The sequence below is a fragment of the Camelus dromedarius genome, chromosome 12, assembly GCF_036321535.1.
Source record: "Camelus dromedarius isolate mCamDro1 chromosome 12, mCamDro1.pat, whole genome shotgun sequence".
In the NCBI taxonomy this organism is placed as follows: Eukaryota; Metazoa; Chordata; class Mammalia; order Artiodactyla; family Camelidae; genus Camelus; species Camelus dromedarius.
Genome location: NC_087447.1, coordinates 43,568,766 through 43,581,044, shown reverse-complemented (window position 1 = coordinate 43,581,044; position 12,279 = coordinate 43,568,766). Strand labels below are relative to the sequence as shown.

The 12,279-nt window shown below is 34.5% G+C and overlaps 1 protein-coding gene across 1 annotated transcript; it reads left to right on the top strand.

Moving 5' to 3' along the window:
* The first annotated feature begins 7,445 nt into the window (after positions 1 to 7,445).
* On the top strand, positions 7,446 to 11,938 carry LOC105094002 (olfactory receptor 5P4-like). The gene is made up of 3 exons (XM_010985953.3): positions 7,446 to 7,454; positions 8,484 to 9,399; positions 11,815 to 11,938. Exons 1-3 carry the CDS (start codon positions 7,446 to 7,448, stop codon positions 11,859 to 11,861), a joined length of 972 nt encoding a protein of 323 aa, XP_010984255.2. The 3' UTR covers positions 11,862 to 11,938.
* The last annotated feature ends 341 nt before the right edge of the window (positions 11,939 to 12,279 follow it).

Below are 12,279 nucleotides of genomic sequence, written 5' to 3'. Positions count from 1 at the left end.
ATAATACTATCCAAGTCCATTCATGTTGTTGCAAATGGCAATATTTTATTCTTTTTTATGGCTGAGTTATATTCCATTTAGCTATATCTATATTTATATCTCACACCTTCTTTATCCATTCATCTGTTGATAAACACTTAGGTTTCTTCCGTATCTTGGCAATTGTAAATAATGCTTCTATGAATTGATGGGGTGCATGTATCTTTTTAAATTAGTGATTTCATTTTCTTTGGATATATACCCAGTAGTGGAATTGCTGGATCTATTTTTAGTTTTTAAAGAAAACTCCAGACTGTTTTCCATGGTGGCTGCACCAATTAAACACCAACAGCATACAAAGTTTCCCTTTTTTCCACATCCTTGCCGACATTTGTTATTTGTGATCTTTTTGACTATATCCATTCTGACAGGTGTGAGGTGGTATTTCATTGTAGTTTTAATTTGCATTTCTCTAATAATAGTGATGTTGAGCATCTTTTCATGTGCCTGTAGGCAACCTGTACATCTTTTTTGGAAAAATGTCTATTCAGGCCTTGTGCCCATTTTCTAATTGGGCTGTTTTTGTTTTTGTTTTTTTTTTGATATTGAGTTATGTGAGCTGTTTATATATTTGGATATTAATCTCTTATTGGTCATATCATTTGCAAACAATTTCTCCCATTTGGTAGACTGTCTTTTCATTTTGTTGATGGTGGTTTCCTTTGCTGTGCAAAAGCTTTTCAGTTTAATTAGGTCCTATTTGTTAATTATTGCTTTTGTTTCCTTTGCCTTAGGAGGTGGACCCAAAAGGATACTGCTACAATTTATCTCACAGAGTGTTCTGCATATATTTTCTTCCAGGAGTTTCATGGCTTTTGGTCTTAGATTAAGTCTTTAATACATTTGAGTTTATTTTTCATATATATTTTTCATATATAGTGTGAGAAAATGTTCTAATTCCATTCTTTTGCACGTAGCTGTACAGTTTTTCCAGCACCATTTATTGAAGAGATGTCTTTACCCCATTGTATATTCTTGCCTTCTTTGTTGTAAATTAATTGACCATAAGTGGGTGGGTTTATTTCTGGGTTCTCTTTTCTGTTCCATTGGTCTTTGTGTCTGTTTTTGTGCCAGTACCATAATGGTTTGATGACTGTAGCTTTGTAGTATAGTTTAAAATCAGGGAGTGTGATACCTCTAGCTTTGTTCTTTCTCAAGATTGTTTTAGCTATTCAGGACCTTTGTGTTTCCATACAAATTTTAGAATTATTTGTTCTAGTTCTGTGAAAAATTCTGTTGGTATTTTGATAGGGATTGCATTCAATCTGCAGATTGCCTTGGCTAGTTTGATCATTTTAACAATATTAATTCTTCCAATCCATGAACAAGATATATCTTTCATCTGTGCTATCTTCAATTTCTTTGTCAGTGTTGTATAGTTTTCAGAGTATAGGCCTTTTAACTCCTTAGTTAGATTTATTCCTAGGTATTTTATTCTTTATGATGCAATGGTAAATGGGATTGTTTTCTTAATTTCTCTTTCTGATAGCTCATTGTTAGCACACAGAAATGCAACAGATTTCTGTATATTAATTTTGTATCCTGTAACTTTACCAAATTCATTGGTGAGCTATAATAGTATTTTGGTGATCTTTAGCATTTTCTGTCTATAATCTTGTTTTGAAACAAATCCAAGGCATTATTTTATTTCGCCTCTAAGCAATTCAGTACATGTCTTTCACATGCAAGGACTCATAAAAATATAACCACAATGCATTAGTAAACCAAAAAAATGGTAATTCTTTAATATCAAATATTTGCTGTTTGAATTTTCCCAATTGTATTATAAATTTTTTTCCACAACTGTGTTGAGTTAAAATCTAAAGAAGGTCTAACTATTTCATTTAGTTGTTATATATCATGACTTTTTAAGCTATAGCTTCCTTCTCTCTTGTTTGAGCAATTATTTTTGTGGAAGAAATTGGTTATTTAGTCCTCTAGAATTTTCTACATTATGTGTTTCGCTGATTGCATCGCTATTCAGCTATTCCTTTTAATGTGTTCCCATAACCCCTGTGTGACCTGTGAACTGATAGGAAAATCTAGATAGAGTCTTGATCAGATTCAGCTTAGATTTTGGGCCATAAATTTTATAGCAGGGGTGTCTACTTCCTATTGCATCATACCATGAGGCACATAATATCTGGTTTCCTTTCTATGATTTTAAAATTAGTAAGTAGGTTCATTAATTCAATATAAAGTCCTTCACTTTTTTTACTTAATGATTTTCAAAAGCCCCTTTTCTTTCTTTTTTGGTTTTCATTAATCACTAGTCTCCAAATTCATACAAAACAATGATGCATTTGCACAATTTCTCTCCTAAACTAGATTTCTATGGAAAAAATACAATCTCCTTTCTCCTTTTATGTTTGTGACATTTTGTCTTTGTTTTATTCTGAACTACTTTTTCTCTGGCTTTCTCACTAAACTACATCTCCCTTGACCCTCGTCCTCTATTGTATCACCAAAGTGTGATCTTCATAAACTCTAGTACCTAGGAGAAAGCTTTCAGAGTCTGAAGCATAATACAAAATTTTCATCTAGAATTTTTGAGCTAGTTATGTCTCTTCCATTTGCAAACACAATGCTTATACAACTTCCTTTCCTCTACCTTCTTCATTTCAGGGCATGGTTTTTTTTTTGTTTTGTTTTGGGTTTTTTTTGCCTTTATGGGGTCCTGCTTTGGACAAATCCATATGATGGCATTTCCCTTTTTCTTCACTCATTCCTGATATGCTCACTTATGCCCAAGTTTATTTCTCTGCTATCCATACCCTATGTCTACTACTTCTGGGAACACTCTTCCCATTTTTTCCTTTCCTCAATATTCCTGAAATTCCTGGGCATAACTAAACCTCTTCTCTTCCCTAGGATCCTCCCATTCATATTCTAAGACTGAATGTGAGGAAAGCAGAAGTACTTCTTCCTTTTCACAGTTTCCCTCTGTTACACCTCTCACTTCCAAATTATCTCTTCCTTTTTAGATTGAATTTTTAAAAACAATATCATCTTGTTTTTGACTAGTTTCATGGCATTCTCTGCTTGACTTTAATTATTTTACAATTCAACTCAATCTCCACATTTGCTCGCCTTCAGTTTCAAGTGTGTTTTCTCCTGTCCAACAGGGAAAACACAAAGCATCTATAAAGACAGAGTCAGTGACTCCCACCTAGGAATTGTATTAAAGTGGCAGTCTGAGAACGTACTGTGGCTTCCTGTTCTTGATCCACATTTATGATAAGAAATGTGTAATAAATGACCTCATAGTAGTGCTGGAAAACCAGAAAGGGAAAGGGTATTTTTAATGGACCCAAATTATTAATATTCTTAGAAAGATAAAAAGCAGATGAAATCCCACCAGAAATTGATACAACATTGTAAACTGACTATGCTTCAATTTTTTAAAATGCCATAAAAGACCATTTGAATAACAATGAAAAAGAAAGCAGATGAAATCCAATTAAAGGAAAGATGCCTATTAGGGGAAAACTGCTAGAAAAATTCTAGAGTGACAGAACTTCGGAGGCAGCAGCAAGAGTGAAAAGAATCCTCCTGGACAATATCAGGGTCATTTGGATTTCCAAATAGAACAATTAGGTATTTTTTAATCCCTCCACTCCCCTTTACCCCTGGTAACAGTTTTGTTTTCCACGTCTGTGAGTCTGTTTCTGTCCTGTAAATAAGTTTGTCTCTTTTTTTTTTTTTTTTTAGATTCCACTTATAAATAATATCGTATGGTATTTTTTTCTTTCTGGCTTCCTTCACTTAGTATGACAATCTTCATGTCCATCAATGTTGCTGTAAATGACATTATTTTATTCTTTTTTATAGCTGAGTAGCATTCTTTTGTATAAATATACCACAACTTCTTTATCCAGTCATCTGTTGATGGACATCTAAGTTGCTTCCATGTCTTGGCTGTTGTAAATAGTGCTGCTATGAACATTGGGGTGCGTGTATTTTTTCAAATTAGAGTTTATTCTGGATGTATGCTTGGGAGTGGGACTCCTGGATCATAGGGTAAATCTACTTTTAGTTTTTTAAGGAATCTCCATACTGTTTTCCATAGTGGCTATACCAAACTACATTCCCACCACCAGTGTAGGAGGGTTCCTTTTTCTTCACATCCTCTCCAGCATTTATCATTTGCGGACTTTTTAATGATGACCATTCTGACTGGTGTGAGGTGATACCTCATTGTAGTTTTGATTTGCATTTCTCTGATAATTAGCGATATCAAGCATTTTTTCATGTGCCTATTTGGCCATTTGTATGTTTTCATTGGAGAATTGCTTGTTTAGGTCTTCTGCCCATTTTGAATTGGGTTTTTGTTGTTGTTAAGCTGTATGAGCTGTTTATAACTCTGGAAATTAAGCCCTTGGCAGTCTCATCATTTGCAAATATTTTCTCCCATTCCATAGGTTGTCTTTTTGTTTTGCTTATGGTTTCCATTGCTGTGCAAAAGCTTATAAGTTTAATGAGGTCCCATTTGTTTATTTTTGCTTTTATTTCTATTGCCTTAGTAGTTAACTGAGGAGTGAGGGAATATGTACCCTCAGATACTACAGGTGGAAAGCAAATCAATATAGATATTTTTAAAGGGTTTATAAAAGGTACAATTTACATGGAAGTTATAGCAGTGTTAAACATTTATATACCTAATATAAATGTCTATATAAGCGTCTAAATGTCTAAAGGAAAATCTGATAGGAATATGAGAAATTGAAAAATCTGCAATCATAATGCAAGACTTTTAGAACTTGATAGGTAAAATAAACAACTAAAAAGTAAGTCTAATCTAATAGATTTTTAGTATAAAACATCATGTAAAAATAATGCAGTTTTCTTTAAGTGTAATTTGGCAGTATTGGAATTTAAGTCCTGCAAACCTTTTAACCCAGCAATTCAAATTCTTAGAATACATCCAAGAGAACTACTGATATACAAGCACAGTGAAGCACTAACAGGGGTACAGCTAAATAAATACTTGTTAAATGCTCTGGAATACTATGAGCCATTGCAAAGAATGAAGGCAATTAATGTATACTCACATGGAGTAAATATTTTTGAATAAAGAAAAGCAATTTCAGAGCAGTACAAATAGTAACATTGCTTATGAAAAACCACAAAAAAAATCAGGAATAAGGAAGAGATTCTTGGCTTATCTAGAAAGGGAAGGTTGGGATGGAGATGATAATGGGGTGGGGAAAGGAAGGAATACCTCTGATAACTGGATCTCCATCTATCCCAAGAGTCCAGGATTTGAGGGAAAAACTATGATTAGTGGGAAATGCCATGGCTGATTAAATTGTGGGTCACTTTTGACACAGAGAAAAGCATTTGACTCTTTGTGCAGCTTCCACAGGTGCAATAAAACAGGAACCGAGGACAGTGCTCAAGAAAACATTTTCAGGCACCGGGTCATGACTGCGTCTCAGGGATGTCTCAGATGATCACAGCATAGCCCATATTAGTTATGTTGGTCCAAATCAAGTTTCAAACCTAATTAGATTTTTGCAATTATAATAATTGTATAAAAATAATGAAGAGACTAAATGAAGCCCCTGAGACCTTAATAAATATCTCAGCCAGCACAATGGTGTAGGAATATGTAAACACACCTAGTTTTCTTAATCTCAATGGATTTTCTCCCATTGGATTTTCAATTAAATGTTAACAAACCTGTGCACGTCTGATGCCAAGGTACTTCTGGTTTTACATTTCAAATGGTCCTAAATCCTGCAAAAATAAGCCCTGTTGTACAAAGGTGATTCCTGGAATTTGTCTCCATCATAATATTAGACCAGCAGGTAACAGTCATTCATTGTTATCGATTTATAAGTACCCTTTGCACTTGTAGTGGAAGCTATAGTTGCTTATTTGAAGGGATTCTTATTTATGGATCATCCACTCATTGCCATTCATTGCTAGATATATTAACATATACCATTCAACACAGTGACAATTGGAGGTAAATGTTACTATTATCTCAATTTTTGAAATAAGGAAATTGAGTCTCAGAGGGGTTATGTAACTTTTCCAAGATCACCTAGTCAGTAAGTGGCAGACCTGGAATTTATCCTTAGAGCTTTTGGCTCTGAAATCTTTTCTTTTCACCTCAGCACTGTACGTCATGTTTTCCATGTCACACTGGCATTCATGTCATGTTCTGAATTCATTTGAGTCTTCCATGTATATATTTCTTATAAAAATATAAAATTTATTCCAGATTTGTGTCTTTTGAACTTCTGACACAATCCTATGACTAATTAATGAAGCCAGAGACTTAGCTTTCTTACATTATTGTAACAAGTTAATTCATATGAGCAATTGATTAAGAGCACTGGCTTAATCATCACTTCAAAGATACAAGTTTTTCATAGTCAAGTAAGAATTGGGTAAGAATAGTGTATTGGTAGTTATTTACCTGTATACTTAGTAAAAGAAGAATTTTAATGTTGGAATCTTTTAAAAAGTAGAAAATGTTCCAGTTGGCAATTCAAGAGTCTACACATGATTAACTTTGTTCCTTTAAAAAACAATGACGTTTCTTCCCCCTCAAGTAGTAGGCTTCTGATATTTGATAGTAGCACTTCTGAAGTATTATTTGATAATTGATAGTATTCGTTGATTTTTTTCACTCTTTGGTACTAGCTTTTTCAGTGGTCTGGCTTCTTATTTTTTTTTTATTGATTTATAATCATTTTACAATGTTGTGTCAAATTCCAGTGTAGAGCACAATTTTTCAGTTATACATGAACATATATATATTCATTGTCACATTTTTTTCTCTGTGAGCTACCATAAGATCTTGTGTATATTTCCCTGTGCTATACAGTATAATCTTGTTTACCTAGTCTACAATTTTGAAATCCTGTCTATCCCTTCCCACCCTCCACCCCCTTGGCAACCACAAGTTTGTATTCTATGTCTATAAGTCTGTTTCTGTTTTGTATTTATGCTTTGTTTGTTTTTGTTTTTTAGATTCCACATATGAGCAATCTCATATGGTATTTTTCTTTCTCTTTCTGGCTTACTTCACTTAGAATGACATTCTCCAGGAGCATCTATGTTGCTGCAAATGGCATTATGTTGTCATTTTTATGGCTGAATAGTATTCCCTTGTAGAAATATACCACATCTTCTTTATCCAGTCATCTGTTGATGGACATTTAGGCTGTCTCCATGTCTTGGCTATTGTAAATAGTGCTACTATGAACTTTGGGGTGCAGGTGTATTTTTGAAGTAGGGTTCCTTCTGGACATATGCCCAGGAGCAGGATTACTGGACCATATGGTAAGTCTATTCCTAGTCTTTTGAGGAATCTCCATACTGTTTTCCACAGTGGCTGCACCAAACTACCAGCAGTGTAGAAGGTTCCCTTTCCTCCACAGCCTCTCCAGCATATGTCATTTGTGGACTTTTGAATGATGGCCTTTCTGGCTGGTGTGAGGTGATAACTCATCATAGTTTTGATTTGCATTTCTCTGATAATTAGTGATACTGAGCATTTTTTCATGTGCCTGTTGATCATTTGTATGGTGAAATGACTTTTTGGTATTTTTTTCATTTAAGTATTACTCTTTTGATCTCATGTGGACGGCACAACATATGCATGTAGGCATCTTGTCAACATATTCTAATATACAACATTTTCATACTTGATTATGAAATGTCTGATTTTGTTAGGTCTGCACAATGCCTAAATTACAACTAATGATCCACAGTGGATTTATTTCTCACAATGCTCTTGGGATTAAACTCTACAGATAGCTTCCATTACAGCCAATCCATAATTATATTAATCAGGGTAGGTGATGTTATGTTCTTCTCACAAATTAACCCTGGCAACTCAGTGTGGTCTAACACAACATAGATTTATTTCTTGCTTCCAGTATGCTCTCTGTTCTCCATATTCCCTCAAATCCCAGGCTGATAGGAAATTCCATTATCTTATAATTGTATCATGCAGAATATGTCACTGTGGAAGAGGAAGAGAGAGTTGTCCACTGGTAATTTAATTTGATCCAGAAGAGAAACAAAGCATTTCCTCTCATAGCCCATTGGCATGTACTATTCACATTCTTACCTAACTGCGAGGGGAATTTGACTTCTGGTTCTCATCAAATTCCCAAAACATCATTGCTGTAAGTGTTCATTCAACCACCTGAACTGATCAAATGATGCAAATGTGAGCGCCAACTGTGTTCTGCTCTGAGTCAATGGTCCCTTTGTGAGTATCTTTGCCTTAAGATAATGGACATTAATATTCTCAAATCATGCACAATGTAAATATATTTGGAAATATGTTGTAAAGTGTAGAGAGATCAATGTGTTGATTTTCTGACAGGTTGGCTGGTAAAGTAAGTATATTAATTATGAGACCATTTAATTTATTCTAATACCCACTGGTTTTTATTTCAATAGGCATCATTCCAAATAAGATGAAGACTGGAAACCAAACAATGGTAACAGAATTCATTATTTTGGGGTTAACAGAGCATCCTACACTTTGTTCCATCTTCTTTGTGGTTTTTCTAGGAATCTATATTGCTACCATATTAGGCAATGTCAGCATAATTATATTAATCCGAAGAAGCCCTCAGCTTCACACCCCGATGTACCTTTTCCTCAGCCATTTGGCCTTTGTGGACATTGGGTACTCCTCATCAGTCACACCTATTATGATTGTGAGTTTCCTAAAAAAAGGAACTACCATCCCTGTCGTTGGCTGCATAGCCCAGCTTGGCTCTGATGTTATCTTTGGAACAGCTGAGTGCTTCCTGCTGGCAGCCATGGCCTATGATCGCTACGTGGCCATCTGCTTCCCACTCCTCTACTCTATACACATGTCTCCCAGCGTCTGCATCGTCTTATTGGTTGCTTCCTATCTGGGAGGATGTGCAAATGCTTCATCATTTACTGGATGTTTACTGAGCTTGACTTTCTGTGGACCGAATAAAATCAATCATTTCTTCTGCGACCTTCCACCACTAGTGAAGCTCTCATGTACCCATATTTATGTTGCTGAAATATCTCCTGCCATCTCAGCTGGGTCAATCATTGTAATCACACTGTTTACCATAACTGTTTCATATCTGTACATCCTCCACTCGATCCTGAAGATGCACTCAACAGAGGGAAGGCACAAGGCTTTCTCTACTTGTACTTCCCACCTCACTGCAGTCACTCTGCTTTATGGGACAGTCACATTTGTTTATGTCATACCGAAGTCAAGCCATTCACCTGACCATATTAAAGTGGTGTCCGTCTTCTACACAGTGGTGATCCCCATGTTGAACCCCCTCATCTACAGTCTGAGGAACAAAGAGGTGAAAGAGGCCATGAGAAAATTGATGGCTAGCATGCGAGGACATCCACTTCAAAGGCAGGTATCTTGAATAAACAGTGCCAGTCACATAACTAGATAAAGAGCCAAGTTGCCCCCAACCCCACATCTCCTTAGATAACTGACCATTCAGACCACTTGTATTTTCTCTTCCCATGCTGTAAATTTCTGCTCTTATATTTTTAAGTCACCAATAAAGAGTGAGGGTATGAAACCCTAGGCCCCCACCCTCAACCCTAATAAAGCAGAACCCTAATATCTCTCTCTCTCTCTATTCCATGACCCTGTGTGGCCCCAGCTGTATAACTTCCAGGACTTGTAAGTAATCCGCCTTGTCTCTTTCAAAATTTCCTGATGGTTATTGCTAAGTGCATCTTGCAGTAAGAACCACAAGGGCTGGTCCAGGATATGAAGACAAACTGGAAGGAGCTGGCTTAAAGAAGTCCCCGTAACTCAGTACTCTGGTAGACGAAGTTATGTATCCACAGTTTTCAGAAAGGATAACACCATAGATTCCAGGTTAGACATCATTTTTTACAATGAAATAAACAGGCAGTGTTCACTTTCATGTCCCTGGGCCTCTTACGTTGAGCATTTAAAAATCTATTTATCAGCTACTCATATGTCCTTTTTTTGTATAATGTATTGTCAGGTCTTTTGTCAATTTTATTCTCAGATTGTACTTTTCTTACTGATTTGTTGTTATAATCTATCTTCAAGTCCTTTTGTCAGATTTATACATTAAAGGTATACCCTCCCTTTGAAGTATGCTGTGTCACTCTCTTAACTGTATCCTTGATGAACAAAAATTTTTAATTAAAATGATCTAATTTATCAATGTTTTCTTTAATGTTTAATGTTTTAGTGAAACTTCAAGATATCTTTGCCTAATCCAAGGTCATAAAGACATTCTCTATTTTATCTTCTAGAGGCTTTATACTTCTGAAACTCAGGACTGAGCAGCAATTTTAGATATTTTTGTTTCATCTAAGAATTCAGTAAAGGCAAAGTCCACACATCTATTTACTGTGAGGCTGTGCGGGACTAAGTGGTTTCTCTTTTATTGCTAGCTCCTCCTCTGCTGCTGCTTTCTAGGAAAAATCATTGTAGCATAAGAGAAGGGAATTTTGGGGTGAAATGATTTGTTTTTGCATTTGGGTTTCTTCCAAATTTCTATCTGTCCAGACAATTTACATTGTCATCCAAGAACTGGCTGATTCATTCTCATCCCTTCAAAGTGTCTCTGTAAGACAGACAAGACCGCAGGTAGGCAAACTGCCACATTTCTCTGCTCGGCTATGTGGATGTCAGTTCATCAAGGCTTTCTTGAATCCTCTACTCCTGGTTCATTGACTATATGAGTGTGATTTTCATTTCATTGAGATTTGTCCTGTTACCATATGATGAAAGGTTTTTCATATCCTTCTACATCCTAATTCAAAGATGTAAGTACCACTTTGATTAAGTTGTGAATGTTAAATCAATCTAGATTTTCTGGAATAAACACAACTTTAGTTGCTTTTTTATCCATTTTATTACCACTAGGTTTGATTTGCTAATTATTTGGTTTAGGATGTTTGCATCCATGTGCATGAGAGAATTTGGCTTAACATTTTCCATTCTTGAAATGAAGTTTTCAGGTGGGAGTATTAAAATATAAAAATGATTCGGAAAGTGTTTGTTGTCTTTTCTCAGAAGAACATTTTACAGGATTAGTGATATTTATATCTGTGATATTTGTAAAACTTCAACAGTAAAGCCATCTGGGCCTTCCATTTTTGTGGGAAAGTTTTTCACTATAAGACTCACTTTTATTAATGAAAAAAGGAATATTCAGTTTCTCAATTTCTTTCTTGTCATTTTTGGTAAGATATTCTTCCAAGTGGTTTTCCAATTCCTTTATATTTCAAAATTATATCTTATTTTTACTTTCTGTAGGATTTATAATGTTGTTCCCATTTCATTCCAATATTGCACTTTCTACATATCTTTTTTGAGTTTTTTTTCTATATATCTTATTAATAAGCCTTAGTGGTTTATCAATTTTATTAGCACTTTTAAAGGATGAAATTTTGATTTGTGCTTTTCTGTACTGTACATCAATTTTCTATTTTATAAATGTATATTCATCTCTATTATTTTCTTCTTTTGGGGGGTTTAATTAAAAGTTTTTTATTTAAATTCTTGAGAAGGCTTGAGAAAGACACTTACATAATAGTTTGCATTCTTTTTTTTGCAATATGCAAAATTTCCTTATAGTCATTGCATTAGCAGTGTCCAATAAGATTTAATATGTTATATTTTAGCTAATATCTAATCTAGCTAACACATCTAATTCTTATCATGATTTCTTTCTTGACTTTTGTATTATTTACAAATATGTTGTTTATTTTCCATAATTTTGGGAATGTTCAAGTTATATTATTGACAAAAGACATGCTCTGAAACATTTAAATGCCTAAAAAAATTTTAAGACTGAATTTGTGGTCAATTTTTATAGTAAAGATATTATCAGCTTAAAAATAGACTGTTATAACTATAAGAAATTTCATATAAGTTCCTTAGTTACCACAAAGAAAATACTATAAAATACTTACAAAAGAAAAAGAGAAAGGAATCAATATCAATTAAACACACAAACACACACACACAATGAGACAAAGAAAGACAGTAAGACAGAAAAAGTGGGACAAAATAACTATCAGATAAACCAAAAATAGTTAAAGAATGGAAATAGTAAATCCTCCATCAATAACCACCTTAAATGTAAATGGACTAAACTCCCCAATAAAGACACAGAATAGCTGAATAAATTTAAAAATGAAGATCCAACTGTATGCTATTTATAAGAAACTCACTTTAGTGGCTCTGCTAATACCACACAAAGAAGA